Genomic DNA, 21,927 nt, shown 5'->3' on the forward strand with positions numbered 1-21,927 from the left:
GAAGGAAGGAAGGAAGGAAGGAAGGAAGGAGGGAAGGAAGGAAGGAAGGGAAAGAAAAAAAGAAAGAAAGAAAAGAAAAGAAAAGAAAAGAAAGAAAGAAAGAGAGAGAGAGAGAGAGGGAGGGAGGGAGGGAGGGAAGGAAGGAAGGAGGGAGGAAAGGAGGAAAGAAGGAAAGAAGGAAAGAGACAGATAGATGCAGGCATTAACAAAGTCATATGCTCTGTTTCATTCAATTTACCCCACATTTTAGTCTACCAACTTAATCTTTAAATCACTCCAAATATTAAAGGTATGAGCCCTCAAAGGATGAGTGAAGGATATTGGAGACCCTAAGACAGGAGCATCACATTATGGCTCACCCACATTTCATCCCAAGACCTTAAGAGTTTTGGCCACTAAGAGGCCCAAAGCAGGTCAACAGAGAGAAGATGCTCTCCCTGCAAATTTCTGTTTTTGAGGACAAAAATAAAGCTAATTCACCAATAACTACCCTTAATAATTTCATTACAAGCTGTCAAGCAAGAATCTCTTTTAAGCTTCTTTTACTCATGTTTTGTTAAAAAGTTTTCATAATCAGTTTCCAAAGATACTTTCTTCTTTAATGAAAATCATTATTGGATATGGATTTCAGTCATACACATCCCAAAAACAGATCCTAAGGGCAGGGCACAGTGGCTCACGCCCGTAATCCCAGCACTTTGGGAGGCCGAGGCAGGTAGATCACTTGAGGTCAGGAGTTCGAGACCAGCTTGGCCTATATGGTGCAACCCCATCTCTACTAAAATACAAAATTAGCTGGGCCTGGTGGTGCATGCTTGTAATCCCAGCTACTAGCGAGACTGAGGCAGGAAAACTGCTTGACCCGGGAAGCAGAGGTTGCAGTGAGTTGAGATAGCATCACTGCACTCCAGCCTGGGTGACAGAAAAAGACTCCGTCTCAGGAAAAATAATAATAATAATAAAATAAAATAATAAATAAAAATTTTTTTAGGGTCTTAGATGGTATCTGGCTAATTTTGGATATGTCTGTGCATGTGAGCATTCATAAGAGCTTAGAGCAGGGGTGTCCAATCTTTTGGCTTCCCTGGGGTGCGCTGGAAGAAGAATCATCTTGGGCCACACATAAAAGACAAACAGTAACAGTAGCTTGTGAGCTTAAAAAAAAAAAAAAATTCACAAAAACACCTCATGCTTTAAGAAAGTTTACTAATTTGTGTTGGGTTGCATCCAAACCCATCCTGGGCTGCATGTGGCCTGCAGGTCGGGGGTTGGACAAGCTTGGCTTACGGATTATCTTCTTAAGGTTTTTTTTTTGTGGTAGGGGTGGGGTACATAGAAGCAAAAGAGAAAATACTTGTATACTTGTTAACATTAATCTCCACAATAAAACTTTCAGTTACCTAGAACTGTCCCAAGCACATTTTGGACAATCAGGCATATATATGTAAGTGGCTTATTTATTTACTTATTTATTTATTTTTAGAGACATAGTCTCGTTCTGCTGCCCAGGCTAGAGTGCAGTGGCATGATCACAGTTTACTGCAGGCTCAACCTCCTGGGCTCAAGTGATTCTCCCGCCTCAGCCTTCTGAGTAGCTGAAAATACAGGCATACATCATCATACCCAGCTAATTGTTTAATTCTTTTTTTTAGATACAGGGGTCTCACTATGTTTGCCCCGGCTGGTCTCAAACTCCTGGGCTCGAGTAATCCTTCCACCTTGGCTTCCCAAAGTGCAAGGATTACAGGCATGAGCTGCTGTGCCCAGCCTGTGTTTGTTTTAAATCTTTAAAATAACCTTCTTATCTCTTGTATAATCATGAATATGCCTGTATCCAAAAATATGCTTTTTGGGAAGCCCCACTCTATCTATCTCTGCAAACAGTAGACAATAAATGTTTGCTAAACTCATCAATCTTGCAACAGCTTCAAGGGAAGACAATCTGATGACTCCAAATGGTTTTCCATCACCTTCTTCATGTAAGAGGCAAAGGCTGTTAAATTAAAACTCTTATTATTTGAAAAAAGACAGTTAATGAGAAGGACATTCAAAAGGAAATATCCTGAACTTTTCTGATTTCTGCACCTTAGCTCATAATTCCTTCTAACTAGAAGACACTTCTTTACTTGTAGAAATCTGAAATAAGGCTGAGCCCAATGTCATCTCCTTTATGACATGTTCTTACATCCCCAGAGTGTAAATTAATTTTTCTCACCTTGACATGCTCATGTCAACTCATTTATGACATATCAGTTATTGTATCAAAGTTATATTTTATATATATTAACATATTGATAAAGTTGACATTAGCTGGTGAGAAATATACACATATATTCCAGTTCTTTAGTGACAGGGACGTCATTGTTTAACACTAACACAGTGCCTTGCACACAGAAGGCACAAGAAAATGTTTTGTGAACAAGTTCCACCGCAGGCTGCAAAGATAAGAATGTTTTCTCTAGAAAAGTAGTTTTGTCATTGATTTATTCAAACACATACTAACAACTCAGCCAGCATGACAAGCTAAGATTGTACAGAATACCATGTAGGTTCAGGCATGCCAAATTAAAAATAAAAATAAAAATAAAATAAAATAAAATTGGGGGTTGGAAAAGAGTAAGGGAGGTTTTCACTCTAAATTTTACAAGGCTGGCCGGGAGCAGTGGCTCACGCCTGTAATCCCAGCACTCTGGGAGGCAGAGGTGGGCAGATCATGAGGTCAGGAGTTGGAGACCAGCCTGACCAACATGGCAAAACCCCATTTCTACTAAAAACACAAAAATTAGCCGGGTGTGGTGGCGCACACCTGTAATCCCAGCTACTCAGGGGCAGGAGAATCACTTGAACCCGGGAGACGGAGGCTGCAATGAGACAAGATAATGTCACTGCACTCCAGCACGGGAGACAGAGCAAGACTCGGTGGGGGAAAAAAAAGTCCTCTTTTACATGCTGAAGAAATTAAAGGCAAAGTGTCATACAGAATGCCACTTCAAATAGTTTGAAAAAAATGTGTGTGTATGGTGTTTGTTATACTATTCTATCATCTTTTCTGTAAGTCTGAAATTTTTCAAAATAAAAAGTTTAACAAATAAATCTCTTACACCTATAAGGAAATCTGACTCAGTACATTCTCATCTGAGGAGACTGTGAGAGAAAAAATGAAGTCTTAAAATACATACTTCTATGTTGAGACTGATGGAAAGAGTATGATTTGCTCCTTTCTGGAGAGTAGCTTCTGCTACTGACACTGGAACCAGATCTGCTGTGTGGAGAATCCTTTCGGCCAACAGGTGATTCTCTGAAAAAAGTATTGTCCCTTTTATGAGGAGACCGCTCTCTCGCATAATGGGAAGAGTAGAAACTTTTTCTTCTAAAGCCATCTCTCATTTCCCTTTAGGAAAAAAAAAAAAACGTAGAATAAGTTAATTACACTCTATACCCTATATATAAAAGCACAATAGCAAAAGCTCTGATTATAAGCTACTCTTTAAATTGTACTCTTGGTTCTCTTTTTCTATCATTACCTAACTGCTGAAGTGAGCTAACAAAATGAAACAGTATCAGTGAAATATGATTGAGAATGTACCCTTTTTCAGTTTGAAATAGAACCAGGTGGCTAAGTGCAAAAGTTACTTTATTTTAGGCAAGCACAAATTCTAAAATGTAAAAAAAAAACTGTCATATAGTTTCCATTTCTCTTTGCCATTAACAATATACCACACAGCTACCACATTCTCAAAAACGCTTAGAAACGCCAACGATTTCCCAAGTAAGACACTTCATGGCCAGCTACCCCCTTCTAAGTATAGAAACTCCTGGTTTTCAAGGGATATGCAATTTTGCCCACCCACCCCCAGGACAATGTGGCATTGTCTACAGGTATCTTTGATTATCATAACAGGCAAGGAGAGTTCCACTGATGGGTAGGGACCAGGAATGCTGCTAATTTCCTACAGTGCCCAGGACATGCCCCAACACTACACACCAAAAAACTCTTCAGTCCAAAATGTGAATAATGCCAACACCAAGAAACCCTGCTATATACCTATTAAATTCTTGTTCTCTGAGTTTGCATCCTCAGTACATAGATTGTTGCCCATCTCTAAATAACTACTTTTTATAAATCACCTCTACTTTTATAAATTAATTTTTTTAATTGAGAAATACCATCAACTCAAAGCACCAAGTAAGCCCTAGTAGTAAAACCTTATAAAGCAAAACCATTTTAAAATGTCAAACCAAATCAAAATTACTAAATGAAACCATCATCAACTGAGCCTCTATTAAAAGAACACTTAAGAGTCAAACAGGTTTTAATCCATGATTTAACAAATGTACTGCAACATTAAAGAATATTAAATTTCAGAGAGAAGAGTGCTAAGAGACAAACCAATAGCATGCAATTTCAAGTGCTTGGAAAGTCATTTCAGCATCTTGATTGGCATTCCATAGGATATAAATAGGCTGTTGTCCTAAAGTTCACTTGAACACTAGCTGATTAATATCCCAAATATATTGTCCCTTCAGACACAAGTAAGTTTCCCTGGGAAAAAGCAGAAAATAGCTTAAATTCATTTATGGTAAATGAACTGGTATAGAACACTAATACTGAAATAGAGCATTAAGGAATTCTAGCACTAGAATTCCTAGTGCTAATTCTAGCACTAGAATTCCTTAGTCACTAAAACTACAAGGGACACACCAACAGCACTGGTTAGCCAGAGTGGTGACATGGTTATTAAACAAAAAGCTTTTGGAAATTGTGTGAGGTGCTGGGACCCAATGGTGAGCCAAATGTACACAGTCCCTACCACCGCAGAACTCTCAGGATAACAGAAGAGGCTGACATTAGAAAAATATACATAAAACATGTGAATGCAGTCAAGAATGGATGTAGAGAGACTAACAAGGAACTTTACTTAGTCCAGGCAAGAGACAGTGGTAGCTTAGATGGGACAGGAGCAGGCGAGGGGTCACAAATTTTACATGTACAAGAATATACCCTCTAGACTTAATGGGATATAGCTAATGTTTTCACTAATGAAGTGTGAAAGATGGGATGCCAAGCTGATTCCCATAATTTTGGTACGATAGATTAATGAAATTAGAAAAATAAATTTGAGAAATGAGGATGCAGGTGGGAGGTCCAGATTTTGATGGGAGCATGTTATATTTAAGATGTTTGTGCAATATCTAGGTGAGCAACTAAAGATAGTAGTCTAAACCTCAGAGCAAGTTTTTGGCTGTCAATATAAATTTATCTGTAAATAGGCAGTAAATAGGCAGCCTGGTGCAGATGAAAGCAAAGGAAAAAAGGATAGCAGGCCTAGAACGTGGGGCTAAAAAACTCTACCATGAAGAGAGAAATGGGCTGTTGAAGATTGAGAGAACAGCCAGAGAAACATTAGAAAGGAGAATGCATTTATCATGGAAGCCAAGGAAAGAGTATACCAACAAGGAAAATAAAGGTTTCCTACATTGAAGTTAAGTGACTCTTATTGGTAACTTGCTTACAGGATAGAGAAGAGTAGGCCCACCTGCAGAGGAAAGATTGCCTACCTTCCTCTAATGAAGAGACAAAATGTTGAACTACAGTTTCCGAATCTGACACCAGATGGCAGTAAAATCTCAGCAGTTCAGAGCTATCAGTGGCCTGAGGTGGCAGGATACACTTGGGGGATGTTAAGTGTCAAATGTTAATAGCTCAGAATAGAATATCTCTTCTCCCCTTCACATCAATCCTTCTCCTACTCCCCACCAATTTAAGTAAAAACATCACAACAGGCCTCAATTTTCATAAGTATCCTTTTTGATAAAGTGGTAACAGCCATTTTTTCAGTGTGTGTATGTATTATATAATGTATATAGTGTCCACTATATGAACAGCACTATGGGGAATTACTCTTGCTTTGAAGAAGCTAAGTATATTGGGAAGGGTGGTAGGGTGACAGGGGCGAGAACCAAATGTTTAAGAAGGCTGGTAGCTTGTACCAAATGTTTAAGAAGGCTGGTAGCTTGTACCAAATGTTTAAGAAGGCTGGTACAAAGTTACAAAGGTAACATTGAAAATAGATGGAAAACTGATCCAGGTCTTAAGAAAATATGAGATTTAGATTAATATTATCTAACCGAAATATAGCCAAGCCACACAAGTAGGAGTCATATCTAAAGTAAAGAGAAACAAGTCAAATTAATTTTAGCATTTTGTTTTACTGAACCCAATATATCCAAAGTATTACCAACATGTAATTGACATTAAAAAAAATTTGGTAAGCTATTTTACATTCTCTTTTTCAGCCTAAATATTAAAAATCCAGTGTGCATTTTATGCTTACAGAATATTTCAGTTTAACCTGACGATATTTCAAGTACTCAAAAGGTACATGCAGTTAGTGGCTCCCATAATGGACAGCATAGATTTAGATGGGGGGAAAAGTATCACAAACTTTAGAAAAAGCAGTAACAGATTAAAGTACTATGTGAACAAGAAATGAAGTAGTTAGAATAGTGAGACCTTAAAAAAGCAGTTAGTGAAAAGCAAAGGTAGAAAACGTTTAAAAGAAAAATGACAGTATCAAATACAGCAAGTCTGGGGGAGACTGTGCATTTAAGACCTAGGAGTTGGCCAGGTGCAGTGGCTCACACTTACAATCCCAGAACTTTGGGAGGCAGAGGTGGGAGGACTGCTTGAGCCCAGGAGTGTAAGACCAGCATGGGCAACACAGAGAAGCCTGTCTCTACAAAAAATTAAAAAATAGCTGAGCGAGGTTGCACCCACTGGGTACTCCCAGCTATTCAGGGGGCTGAGGTGGGAGGAACACTTGAGCCCAGGAGAGACTACCATGAGCCATGATCGTGCCACTGCACTCCAGTGTGTGTGACAGAGCAAGACTCTGTCTCAAAAAAAGACAAACAAACAAACAAACAAAACAAAAAAACACACACACCAGTGGCTCACACCTGTAATCCCAGCACTTTGGGAGGCCGAGGCGGGGTGGATCACTTGAGGGCAGGAGTTTCAGACCAGCCTGGCCAACGTGCTGAAACCCCATCTCTACTAAAAATACAAAAATTAGCTGGGCGTGGTGGTGTGTGCCTGTAATCCCAGCTACTCGGGAGGCTGAGTCAGGAGAACTGCTTGAATCTAGGAGACTGATTGCACTCCAGCCTAGGCAACAGAGTGAGACCCTGTCTCAAAACAAAACAAAACCACCTAGAAATCATTTGATCTGTCAGTCCAAGAGTCCAGTAAAATTTTGGAAACCAAAGCAGACTGCAATAAATTAAGATATAGCTAGTGAATAAGTTAAAAGCCATAACTTTTCTTCCCAAACAGGCTGAAGGAGGGAAGATGAGAGGGAATGATATTTTGAGGAAATATTACTGAAGGCTGATAGAAAAAAGTCAATTCGCTATAGAAGGGGAAACTAATAACCCAAGACAAAAAAATGTTAATGGTAGGAGCCAAAAGTCAACTGGAGAAAGTGAGACAAAGGGACTAAGTAGAAGAGAAGAATATGAAAATAGAAAAACTCTTATTTCAAGAAAATAAAATACGACAGAGTTCTCATCAGAAGGCCTTTGTCTCAGTAATTACAGAAGTCATCAAAAAAGTAAAGAAAGAAAGAATGTGAATGGAGGCTTTAGGCAGATTAGAAAGTTTTACTGATCCTCTGGGGCAAAGTATTAATTAGAGCAATCCTTCTCAAAATGTACCTCAACAGACCTACCTGCCTCAGCATTTGCAGGAAAGGTGATAGAAATGCAAATTCATGGGCATCAACCCTCACCAGCTGAATTAGAATCTCTAGGGGTGTGACCCAGGCTTCTGGATAAGGTTTTCCAGGTGATTCCTATGCACACGAAACGTTAAAAAGGACTGAATTCTTCACTAACATGTAAGAGTTATATATAAGTGAATTGCTCAGAAGTCAGAAAGCAGAAATTCAGAGTTCATGAGGCAAAACAATTCCCAGTGATAAAAGTAGGGCCTGACCATGCCTGTGGATATATACAGTTGAAAAACACAAGAAAGAACTCGAGTTAAAGGTGGCATTAAATCAGGATACAGAGGCAGACTGGATAGAGAAGACTGTGAGCCAGAAATTGTAATCATCAAGGAAGAAGGAATGGACTGCTGGAAATTCATCAGAGAATACAGTAAGACAGGGTGATGTAAATGAGGAAGTTCAAAGATGATGTGGAAAAAGAGGCCTGGAGAAAGTAATGAGGAAGAAGAAATATGCCCGAACTCATCTCAAGCATCAAGGAATTAGAAGGCAAGTAAGTTGGGGGAAAAGTTTCGAATCTCATTCCATTCCTTAAGAACTGGATGACCTTGACCAAGTTATTTAATTTCCCTATGCTTTAGTTTCCTCAACTATAAAGTGGGGATAATAATACCTACTTCACAGAGTTGACGTGAGGAATAAACAAAATAATATATGTAAAAAATTTAGAACAGAGCCTGGCATACAGCACTCAAAAGATAATTAGTTATGTCTATTTACCCTAGTACCCTGGTATAATTTCCATTAAGCCAGTAACAGGTTTGCAGCAAGAAAGAGGCAGGCATGCCAATACAACTGCTATATTGATAGCTGTATGTCATTCAGGAAAGCAAAACTATGGAATCTTGCATGTCTGTTAAGAGTTTAAAACTAAGCCATAATAAAGCTACTAGAAAAAGACTTCAGCATGACTTCCCAGGGAACTTACTTTACAGAGGATGAAATGCCAAGAACTTCAGTGAAAGAGTCTTTATGCAGATAAAACATACGAAGTAAAGTAGGCAAAAATGCAGCTCACTAAACTAGGGATCAGAAAATGTTTGCTCTTTCAAAAGTCAAATAATATTTTAGGCACTGTGGCTATATGGTCTCCCAACACATCTTCTCAACATTCCTCTGACAGACAATAGCAGCTACTGATAACATATAAACAAATAGGCATGGCTGTGTTCCAATATAATTTTAATTACAAAAACAGCTGACCAGATTTGGCTTATGGGTTGTAATTTGTCAACCTCTAATCTAAATAATTATGCACTTCCTGAAAGTTTTCAAGCACAATTTATTAAAGAAAGAGGCTACCTACAGCTTCATATTCCCCACAGATCATCAAGAAAGGTATGGAGTTTTTCACCCCATCTTTTACCAATATCTTAAAATTTTTGTGCTTTAAAAGTTTAACTGTATTTTGGAAAGAAAAGATAATTAAATAATGATAGAAATGTTTTGGCCGGTTCATATTATGTACTTCCTGAAAGTTTTCAAGCACAATTTATTAAAGAAAGAGGCTACCTACAGCTTCATATTTCCCACAGATTATCAAGAAAGGTATGGAGTTTTTCACCCCATCTTTTACCAGTATCTTAAAATTTTTGTGCTTTAAAAGTTTAATTGTATTTTGGAAAGAAAAAATAATTAAATAATGATAGAAATGTTTTGGCTGGTTCATATTTTGTTCTCTACCAGAGATCTGACGAAAAGCCTTTCTTAAAATATGTTGCATAGAACACTAATTCACAAAATATTAGTATTTCCCATTCTACTACAAAACATAAAAGGGGGTTCTGTGAGTAAATAACTTTGAGAAACACATTTACTTAGAGTTCCACATCTCAGATTACTCCTTAATGGCAGATATAGATCCAACAATTAATTCATCTACTTATATATGGCCTTTTGACCTTAATATAATTAACCTCCCTGAGCTTCATTTTCCTAACCTCTCCAGACACAGCAATTCTGACATGAATGGTATCTATATTACAATTTTAGGTTTTAGTCTTTTCATCACAGTTATCTCATTTTTAACCTTACATGAATACATGGACTCTCAAGCTTTAAAATATTTTATATAACTGAGACAATATGGGGAGGACAGCAATCATGTATCATGATAAATTCAGGTAAATTGAAAAGTTAAATGTTTGGATGGAAAAGACAGAAGAAAAAGACCCCGCCACCCACCCAAAACAACTGTTTAAAAAAAAAAAAAAATTTAAGTATACAGGAAGAGCCATTTTGTATCAAAATACCAAGTATAAACTATATACAGAAAGTACTCTAAGATGAAAATTAGAACTAGATTTAAAGCAAATTTCCAATTAAAAGAGAAAGTTTTAACATCAATGCCAGTCTTAAATATTAATATTTAATGATTTATTTTTGGCTGGGCACAGTGGCTCACACATGTAATCCTACCACTTTGGGAGGCCAAGGCGGGACGGATCACTTGAGGTCAGGAGTTCGATACCAGCCTGGCCAACATGGTGAAACCCTGTGTCTACTAAAAATACAAAAATTAGCCAGGCATGGTGGTGCACGCCTGTAGTCCCAGCTGCTCGGAAGGCTGAGGCAGGAGAATCACTTGAACCTAGGATGCAGAGGTTACAGGGAGCCAAGATCGGTGCCACTGTACTCCAGCCTGGGGTGACAGAGCGAGACTCTGTTTCAAAAATGTAATAATCACTAATAATAATAATTTACTTTCAATCTTTTAATGAATGCTAGCAAAACCACTAAGAATAAGATGAACACACCAATAAAAAACAGACAAAGGATATGAAGATAATTCAATGGAAGACAAAAAATATCGCCTCACTAAACATTAATATTTAAGATAACAAAGTTAAAATAAGTTTTCTCTATTAAATAGGCAAATGATATCCTCTAACCAGTTACTGTGCCAAAGAATCAGATCTAGGAAAGGGTTTTGTTTAAATATAAGGTAAGACATAAGGTTGCTTAGTTTGACCTTTCCATGGTGCCTTAATTTAAAAGAAGAAAGGAAACTAAGACTTTGATTTTTCATTTTTACTTGATTTATCATAAATTGTGTTTTTATACTAGGGGATAAAAATTTAACAGAAATAGGACTCAACTGCTTTGTAAAACTAACATCATGTGCACTAGTACCTAAGAGTATTTACGGAGTACCCACCATTATTCATAGTAGCTGTGTATGAGCCTCTGTGCCTCTGTTAGTGTTGGAAGGAAAATTAAACAGTAATAAACATCAAGATGCCCTTCTCATTTATGGATTAGTGGAAAACTTTTTTTTTTTTTTTTTTTGAGACGGAGTCTCGCTCCGTCTCCTAGGCTGGACTGCAGCGGCAGGATCTCAGCTCACTGCAAGCTCCGCCTCCCGGGTTTACGCCATTTTCCTGCCTCAGCCTCACGAGTAGCTGGGACTATACGCGCCCGCCACCTCGCCCGGCTAATTTTTTGTATTTTTAGTAGAGACGGGGTTTCACTGTGTTAGCCAGGATGGTCTCGATCTCCTGACCTCATGATCCACCCGCCTCGGCCTCCCAAAGTGCTGGGATCACAGGCTTGAGCCACCACGCCCGGCCGGAATTCCTTTACAATCTCTCCTTTTTTCCCTCAGAGATAGAAACTCTCATGTTTGACATTTGAAACCTAGTGCAAACTATGTTCAGCAGTTAATTGTGATGACAAGAATGAGAAGGAATTAAAAGTATTCTGCAACATCTTGTGGAAGTAGGCCTAGAAAAAGCCAGATATTTACAGATGTGAATATACGGATGTGTACAGAGAGAGAAAAAAACTTGTTAATGAAGATAAGAAAGATGTTCTAACAGTCAGAAAAGTATAATATTTGCAGTCCTATCTAATATTTTCTCTCTGTGTGGACCCTAGAAGTTTAACCCTCATTTATGGGCCAGAGTAGTATTTCCCTTTTTAGGACCATTAAATCCCTAGCGATTTCTAGCCAAACCCAAGTGTTGCATATTATTCATGACAAAGCTTAAGTAGACACTTAATTTTTAAAAATATTCATTCAGCCTTCAGGAAAGTTCTAAAACCTGTGTTTAAAATGCCAACTCACTGGGGCACGGTGGCTCAGGCCTGTGATTCCAGCACTTTGGGTGGCTGAGGCAGGCAAATTGCTTGAGCCTAGGAGTTACAGATCAGCCTGAGCAACACGGGGAAACCCTGTCTCCAAAAAAAAAAAAAAAGAAGAAGAAGAAAAGAAAAGAAAGCCCAGGCACGGCGGCTCACGCCTATAATCCCAGCACTTTGGGAGCCGAGGAGGGCAGATCACCTGAGTTCAGGAGTTCAAGACCAGCCTGGCCAACATGGTGAAACCCCACCTCTACTAAAAATACAAAAATAAGCTAGGTGTGGTGTTATGCACCTGTAATCCCAACTACTCAAGAGGCTGAGGCAAGAGAATCACTTGAACCTGGGAGGCGAAAGCTGCCGTGAGCCAAGATCGCGCCACTGCATTCCAGCCTGGGCGACAGACTAAGACTCTGTCTCAAAAAAAAAAAAGTGTCTGGTACTAGCGGTTAGCTGTAAAACCATTCAGTATCAACTAGTATAATTTTCTTTGTGCAAGTATCATCTTGATTTTAAGAATTTTTTTTCTGTTGTTTTACCCATAACCCTGAAGCATGCCAAAAAGAGAAAGAGTATACTAAAGTCTGGACATATTTTTAATACTGTTCTATAAATCGCCAGGCAAAAACTGCAAGTAAGACAAAGGTCCATTTACCATGCAGAGAAAACTTACAACAAAAGTCTTCCAACTATAGGTTTCTAGCTATGTTGAAGATGAAGGTATCAACATGTATGATACAACGCATTCAATACAATGAATTTATACGGCAAATCAAAAAGGGCCTTTGAAGAAACACAAATAACAATACAACCAGGATTATGAGGCCTCCAAAAAACACACTTGACGAAACTGATGCTTTTTATTATCAGACTACACAGCCTGAGAGTTAGGACAGTGTCTTTGGCTACATTGCAAACACTTCAGCTATACTGCCTGGCATATAAAAGATGCAAAGTCATCAGGAGAATGGAGGAAGGGAAGAACTAATACCCCATAAGGCAGTCTCTCAAAATGTGTTCCTTGAACCATGTGTGACTGCAGATTACTTTAGATGCTTTATTTGAAAAGCAGATTTTTGAAGCTCAGATTCTCCTGTTTATACACATCCCAAGGTAACTCCAGCTCCTCACATCAGTCAAACCAGGTAAGCGGTGACAGAACCCTCAGTGTCAGCAGATACATGTTCACTGGTTATGAGTAAAATACAACAAAATGGGAGAAAGGGATATAAGGGAAGGGAAGAATGCAGAGATGGAAAGCATTTACTTCTTATTCTGACCCTCATTTTTCTCTCCTTCCCACATCCAAATATGCACAAATATTCACATAAAATATTGGCTACTTCCTTTCCAGTCAATAGAGACTTACAAAAAGAATTAAGATTTCAAGAATTATTTTGAGAAAGCAGCCTGGTAATTAGCAAGGCAAGCTTAAGAATAAGTGAAGTACAACCACAAATATCTTTTATTTTAAATGAAACAGAAAAGCACAGGCACTGTGACTTAAGCCAAGGAATTTTCCCCATCACTTCTATCCTATCAAAAAATCAAACATGTGTCTCTCTGCTTGAGTTCAGATTAGAAGTTTGGTGGTCAAGTTCAAAGCTCTTTCCACAAAATCACATGTTTACAGTTAAAAGTATTCTAGGAAAAGTGGAACAAACAAACCAAAAAAGTATTCTAGGCATAAGATATGGACTAAGAGATCTTCCAACTAGAACTTTTTTTGTTTTTTTAAGGCGAAGTCACCCTCTGTTGCCCAGGCTAAGGTGCACAATCTCAGCTCACTGCAACCTCCACCTCCCCAGTTCAAGTGATTCTCCTACCTCAGCTTCCTGAATAGCTGGGATTACAGGCACACGCCACCATGCCCAGCTAATTTGTGTATTTTTAGTAGAGACCGGGTTTCACCATCTTGGCCAGGCTGGTCTCGAACTCTCAATCTCAGGTGACCGCCCGCCTCGGCCTCCCAAAGTGCTGGAATTACAGGCGTGAGCCAGCCTAGAACATGTTTTTTAAGAACAGAAATCTTATCTGTGTTATTCACAGTTTGATCTCTAATACCTAAAACAGTGCCTCCTCTTATAAAGGTAAGATACGCCTAAATTGCTAAACAAAAATACCAAAAAATGTAATGATTCAAAGACAAAAGAAGTCTATCTAACAACGACGAAAGAGTCTAGGCATCCCAGCAAGGTGAGAAACGGCCCCATGCAATTTTATCCAAGGACCTAGGGTGACCACTGTTCTATTATTTCAACATGTGGGCTTCGAAGGTCACATGTTTGATGTCATTCCATTCCAAGGCCTACCCTGCAACATAGAAGAGGTAGAATATGTGTGTAGAAGAATACATGTAGAGCTCCTATTCCATTCCACTGGAGCTAGGTTGGTTATGTGACCACGTCTGTCTGCAAGGATGGCTAGGAAATATAGTCTAATCATGTGCCCAGGGAGTGTGAAGAATAGGCAGCAGTCACTACAAGCATTTCAATGAAAAAATGTGGGATTCTAGGTGAAGATGTCTAATAGGCAGTTGGACACAGAGATCTAGAGTTCAGAAGAAAAGCCAAAGCCAAAGATACAGATGTGTCAGTCATCAGAAGACAAAATACAGGCCAGTGTTTCTCAAAATTCCAGCCTCCAGACCATTTGCATCACAATCACCCTGTGGGTTTGTTAAAAATACAGATTCCAAGACTCCACTCACTGAATCAGAATCTCGAGATAAAGCCTCAACATCTTCATTTATAATGAGCTTCTAAGTGATTTTTATGGACACAAGTTTTAGAAACATAAGCAAAGGGAATTGCTGCCATTGATATAAAGTTACCATAGCTGAGAGAACATGGCCAAGAAAGTAACTGTGAACATGATCCTATGGTTTCTGGACTTTGTCACTTCGCACTGTTTGTTAGACCAGTGGTTCTCAAGTGTAGCTTCACATTAGAATCAACTGATGAGAACCCCCCTCTTTTTTTATTATTTTATTCATTAATTTATTATTTTTTAAAAGACGGAGTCTCACTCTGTTGCCCAGGCTGGTCTCAAGCTCCTGGCCTTAGGCAATCCTCCCACCTGAGTCTTCTAAGTAGCTGGGATTCCAGGTGCAAGCCACCGTGCCTGGACTGATGAGCTTTTAAAAAATACTGATGCCCAGGCTTCACCCAAGACCAACTGAATGAGGTCTCCAAGTGCAAGACCCAGGCAGTAGCATTTAAAAAAAAAAAAAGCCTTCCACATAATTCAGAGATTTAGAGTACTGCCAGATTTGAGAACCACTGTATTAGTCAAACTATATTACAGGCTCTTCATTCCAGAATCTCAGATTGTTACCCTACCCCAGAGATTGCAAACTCTGGGGTAAAAACTCTGCTTTTAATTAGCTGTGAACAAAAAAAAAAATGGGGAGATTTCGCATTTTAAAAATCTGGATTTCTGACTTCTTTTGAAGCAGGCCATGCTGGGCTTACATACTCAAATAGCAAAGATCGGCTGATAACAAGAAGCAGCTGCTCCAATCTGGCATTCATTTCTATTCCCTGCCTAGCTACTCTAACTCTATAAGTAACATAGGATAATAGGAGCATTATCACCACAGATAAATATGTTAGCTGTTTACCTGTAACCATTATAAGAACTTTATGTGTAGTGAACATATTTGTGTACACAGTAATTTAAGTCAATCTTGTAAAAGCTTTCACATCCTCGGCCTCTTTATGAATCAACCCCTCTAACTTCTTCCTTTGAGACCTGGCATTTGAACACAAATACTACCTTCTATCAAGCTCTTGAGTAGTAAATACACATTGAGAAACCTACTTCAAAGGCCTGGGCTATATGAACCTCTAAATTCTCCATCTCCTAAGAAAACAGGGAGAAGTCCAAAAAATTCCTGATGTAAGTTCATGCCACCCTACTGTACCCCACATTACCAACCTCCTGGTAACTTCCCGAATTCCCTGAAGAAGTTAACACAATGGCACAGTCCACATTGTTACCACACATCCTACCCACACCGTGGATGACTTTCAAAATTCACATAATCTGTGCAATAACGTAGGTTCGTGTAGGTTAACCATCTCCTCTCTCTTCACAATTCCTTAGCCATGTGTGTAAATCCTAAACTCTGCCATTCATTATCGGGTGTTCTGCAGCTACATTTTTATTGCATTTTCACACTCTAATCACGATGTCTTATCCTTCAGTTTTTTTCACTCCTACAATAACTCCATCTCCACTTTACAAATGCCCTTAGTCTCCTATATTTTTGAGCAATCAATGAACCCCATTCTATTCATTGCCCTTTCAGCCTAAAGGGCAGTATTTGGATCACTCTATAAATACCAACAATTTTTCTGCCCTTGCAATTCTGATGTATCATCTTAGCCAATCCAAAGCCTGAATCAATTCCAAAATCTTGGATTTCCTCACAGATATATAGTTGGATTGCCATAAAGAGAAAGAAATCACACTAGAGAAAAATCACAGAAACAAACAGGTTGGTCCCACTATAGCTTCATGGTCTCTAATTTCTACCGTGTTTTCAATTCTGCTGAGTATTTTATCATTGATGACCTCAATCTCCCAAAATATACTGTTTCAAAAGTTTCATTTTCCACCGCAATCATAAAGGTGTTGCCCAGGGTTCTGACTTTATAGTTCATCAGTCTTGTCTAACTACATCTCACTGGACAATCTCAATTTTGAATGTAACTCCTCCCTTGAAACCATTCCTCCTATATATGGCAATATATACTGTACACACAGTAAATAAAAAATTCAGATATTTCTCTCTGCCTTATTTCCACATCCAACAAGCATGCCTGTTCATCAGTCTTGTCTAACTACATCTCACTGGACAATCTCAATTTTGAATGTAACTCCTCCCTTGAAACCATTCCTCCTATATATGGCAATATATACTGTACACACAGTAAATAAAAAATACAGATATTTCTCTCTGCCTTATTTCCACATCCAACAAGCATGCCTGTTAATTTTCTACTTCCTAAGTATCTGTCAAATTTAACCCTTTTCCCCATTCCAACTCCCCTTCTCCAATTCAGATATTCATAATTTCTTGTTCAATCTCCAGTGTCATCTTTAAAAGTCATCCTCTACACTGAACACAAAATAAACTACAATCTCATTAGTTTACCTTACCCCTCCTCTCCCTACCTGGTTAATATTTCTCAGCAGTTAATATTTTCTTAGTAGTAACTGCTAATAGGATAAAGCTCCTACAGTGAACTTTTTCTAAAACCACAGCACAGGATAAGGGTTGCTTTGTCTTCCTCGAGCACTTATACAGCTTCACCCTATTTCAGATTATGTTATCTACTTGTACATTCATTTTACTTTCTAGATGGTAAGCTGGTGATATAAGCATGGTGCCCTACATATAAACATTTGTACCACTCAAAAAACATTTGCACCACTTAATTAAACCAAAGATGTTGTATAGTATCGTTCTCTGTCAAACAGTAAATTGCCTAAAACTTGCTACAGTAAAATTAAACAGAAAATCTACTCTATTTTAAAAAAAAAATCAGTGAGTATGAAAATACTGAACACTACTTAATCAAAAATTTCCATAAGTGAATACGAAAAAGTACCCCAGTACTTTTTTTATTTTTATTTTTTTTATTGTTTGAGACAGAGTCTCCCTCTGTTGCCCAGGCTGGAGTGCAGTGGCGCAATCTCGGCTCACTGCAACCTCCGCCTCCCAGGTTCAAGTGATTCTCGTGCCTCAGCCTTCCGAGCAGCTGGGATTACAGGAGCATGCCACCACACCCAGATAATTTTTGTACTTTTAGTAGAGATGGGGTTTCGCCATGCTGGCCAGGCTGGTCTCAAACTCCTGACGTCAGGTGATCCACCCACCTCGGGCTCCCAAAGTGCTTGGATTACAAGCGTGAGCCACCCAGGCTGGTCTCAAACTCCTGACCTCAGGTGATGCACCCGCCTCGGGATCCCAAAGTGTTTGGATTACAAGCGTGAGCCACCTGCCTGGCCTTTAAAAATTTTTTGAGAGGTTCTCACTCTTGTCACCCAGGCTGGAGTGCAGTGCTGTGATCACAGCTCACTGTAACCTCAACCTCCCAGGCTCAAGCAATTCACCCACATCAGCTTCCAAAGGTACCAAGCGCATGCCACCACACCCAACTAATTTTTTATTTTTTTTTTGTAGAAATGGGGTCTCCTTATGTTGCCCCGACTGGTCTCGAACTCCTGGGCTGAAGCTATCCTCCCACTTCAGCCTCCCAAAGTGCTGGGATTACAGGCGTGAGCCACCACACCCAGCCCCTAGTATTTAAAAATAAAGTATATTGGCCACTTGATGATACTCTTGTTCCATATTTTTAAACATTATATAATACTTTAAATCAGTTCCATCCTAAGATTTATCACTATTATTTTATTTTATTTTGAGACAGAGTTTCACTCTTATTGCCCAAGCTGGAGTGCAGTGGTGCAACCTTGGCTCACTGCAACCTCCGCTTCCCAGGTTCAAGCAATTTTCATGCCTCAGTCTCCTAAGTAGCTGGGACTACAGGCATGTGCCACCATGCCTGGCTAATTTTTGTATTTTTAGTAGAGACAGGGTTTTGCCATGTTGGCCAGGCTGGTCTCACACTCCTGGCCTCAAATGATCTGCCCACCTTGGCTTCCCAAAATGCTGGGATTACAGGTGTGAGCCACTGTGCCCGACCACTAAGGTTTATTATAAGATCTCATAACTACAAGGGGAGAAAATGACCTGAAAACAACCTCATCCTAAGTCACTAACTCTTGGTAGAGTATGGCATGTTTCTTTGATACAAAATGAAATAAATCCTGATATATTCTGAATTTCATCTATTAGCATGTCTTGAAAAAAATAGACATTATAATCCTTGTGTAAATACAGAAACAAGATGAGCAGGTGATGACACAGTTGAAATGTAGATAACCTTACCAGGCATGCCCAAATATGAAAGTGATCACTTTCAGAGTGGGGCAGGGCAGTGCGGAGTGGGCAGCAGGGAAAATGACAGAAAACTTGACACATGCTCTTTTCCTCCATTAGCTGTTATTTAATCCAGTTGCTTCCAATGATTCTACACTTCCATTAGTAAAACACATTTGAATATAAACCACTAATACATGTATACTAGATTTATAAAGTATATAATGTTCTACAAATGAAACACATAACAACGTGAAAAAAAAAACAGCTAGAGCATTACAGTTCCACTGCCAGTAATAGGCCTGTGGAAAATGGTGTGAAAGCAAGGTGGCCCTGTAACACCCACCCAGTGGTGGCAAACTACAAAAAACATATATATATTTATTTAAATAATTAATTTTAAAAAAGGTGCTGGAGAGAGCAAGAAGGAAGACTCATGTGGTCAGAATAATAACTACTTTTAGGGGTGTGAACAAACACAGTGATGATACTGGTGTCAGGTCTGGAATTTGACTTTACCTTACCTACAAGGTTATAAATTAGACTGTTACTGTTTCCTGGATCCTAGCAGACTTCTGGGTCAGAAAAAAAACTTTATCACTCATAGCACGGTAAGCAACACAAGCATTGGCATGTTTGTGTCAGTTCGCTCTGGTACCACGTCTGGGGCAACGTGATATAAGCCTAGATAAATGTGGCACATGCAGTGGGTATGGGTCACAACTGAGGAACACTGAACTTAAAGAACCCACCATTTTTACACCAAGCAATAAGCAAGCCTGCTATTTGACAAACAGGGAGACATTACTCTGACCTTCAAGACTGCTCATTACAAACACATCTCTGAGAACTACCCTGAATAATGAGTGAACAGAGTCTTGCATATCTCGGCAAGATGTGCAGGAGTGCAAGACACCCACAGAGGACTGTCTCTCCTAACAACTGGGAGCCAGATTTCCCACAGATGGAAAAAGGAGATAAAAGTATGAAATAAAGGAAAAGGTATTGCCATGATCTCATAGTCATGAATACACATAAACACTGTATAAAAATAAATGCAGAAGTAAAAGTCTGTGTGTGTCTGTGTGTTCAGATTCTTGGCTTCAAAAAATCACTCTCCACTACAGAAAGCCTGTGTTCCTTGGAGAAACACCTGTATTTAGAGTGAGGCAAAGAAGCCTAAGAAGAGACTGAAACATCTTGTGTCAGAAAGAGGTGACCAAAGAATGATGTGGACATGTCAAAACAACACAGATGACCCTGGTTTGGTGATGGATTCTTAGATATGACACCAAAAGCATGAGTAACAAAAGAAAAAAAATAAATTGGACTTCATGAAAATTGAAAACGTGCATCAAAGAACATTATCAATAAAGTAAAAAGACAATTAACAGAATGGAAGAAAATATTGCAAATCATATATCAGGAATAGTTTAATATCATACTCCTAAAATTCAACAACAAAAAGACAAAAAACTCAGTTAAAAAAAAAATCAAAAAACTCAAAACAGACATTACTCCAAAGATATACAAATGACCAATAAGCACAAGAAATGATGTTCATCATCACTAGTCATCATTAGGAAAAGGCAAATCAAAACCACAATGAGATACGACTTCATGCTCACAAGGATGGTTACACACACAGACACACAGACACACACGGAATATAACAAGCACTGGCAAGAATGTGGAGCAACCGGGAACCTTCTACATTGTTAACAGGAAAGTAAAATGGTGCTGCCACTATGAAAAATGGCTTGGTGGTTCCTCAAAAAGATAAGCATGGAATTACTATATGATTCAGTAATTCCACTCTTACAAATATACCCAAAAAACTGAAAACACGGACTCAAAAGAGATATTTGTATGCCAATGTTCACTGTAGCATTTATTCACAATGCCAAAAGTTGAAAACAATTCAAATGTGGGTTTCTGTACCCACTAAAATTAAATTAATTCTATTCAACACTGTCAATAGAATTAATGCTCATGAATTGTGTACTTAAAAATTACGTAAATGGCATACTTTATTATGTTATATATATTCTATCACAAGAAAATATTTGAAAAACAATACCAACGAACCAACCACAGAAGCTACCTTGAAAGGACTCTCACTGGCCAAATTTGAGCCTCAAAATAGTGACAGCAATGTATTACAATCCACTGAATAAAATAGGAATCTGTTAGTCCATACATACATAAACAAAGTTTTGTCTGTTTTAAGGGGGTAAAGAGGTGAAGAGAAAGTTCTTCCTTACAATAGAACGCCAGCATAATAAATACAGAAAGAATGGGCTAACCACCCATTAAAACCCATCATATTTCTTTAGTAGGGTTGGACTGCCGTAACAAATTATCATAGGCTTAAACAACAAATTATTTATATTTCTCATAGTTCTGGGGCCGGGAAATCCAAGATCAAGGTACGAGCAGATCTGGTGTCCAGTGAGGACTTTCTTCTTGGTTTGACAATGGTTGTCTTCTCATTGTATCCTCACATGGTGGAGAGCAAGCTCTTATGTCTCTTCTCAGTAAGGCACCAATCCCATTCATGAGGAATCCACCTTTATGATCAAATCTTACCTCCCAAAAGGCCTACCTCCTAATACCATCACAGTGGGGGGCTAAGATTTCAACATGAATTTGGGGGTACATAAATACTATGTCCATAATATTAATAATTAACTCGGGCAAAACCATCAGTGGATGCTAAAACTAGCAGCTGAACAAGAAATGATACAATCACATAGTTTCAAAGTATCTCCACACAAAGCAATTTCAGGGGGAAGTACAACTTAATAGTAAAGAAACTTTGCAGACTCCATTTTAAACAAGTGATAAAAGTCAACGATACCAATAAGGGCACAAACCAACAACATGTGCAGCCTATAGGAAGAAAAAGAATTCAGCGGCTGGGCGCCGTGGCTCAAGCCTGTAATCCAAGCACTTTGGGAGGCCAAGGCGGGCAGATCACGAGGTCAGGAGTCCCAGACCAGCCTGGCCAACATAGTGAAACATTGTCTCTACTGCAAATACAAAAATTAGCCAGGTATGGTAGCACACGCCCGCAGTCCCATCTACTCAGAGGCTGAGGCAGGG

The 21,927-nt window shown here is 38.9% G+C and overlaps 1 protein-coding gene across 6 annotated transcripts in view; it reads right to left on the minus strand.

Moving 5' to 3' along the window:
* PPHLN1 (periphilin 1) overlaps positions 1-21,927 on the minus strand; it is a 231,614-nt gene that overhangs the window by 71,775 nt on the left and 137,912 nt on the right. For all 6 annotated transcript variants that reach the window (XM_011936084.1, XM_011936086.1, XM_011936083.1 and 3 more), the window contains one exon: positions 3,180-3,391. In XM_011936084.1, coding sequence (XP_011791474.1) covers positions 3,180-3,391 — 212 coding nt within the window. The remainder of the gene's footprint in view (positions 1-3,179; positions 3,392-21,927) is intronic.

Source organism: Colobus angolensis, unplaced genomic scaffold, assembly GCF_000951035.1.
Source record: "Colobus angolensis palliatus isolate OR3802 unplaced genomic scaffold, Cang.pa_1.0 Scaffold150, whole genome shotgun sequence".
NCBI classification, from domain to species: Eukaryota; Metazoa; Chordata; class Mammalia; order Primates; family Cercopithecidae; genus Colobus; species Colobus angolensis.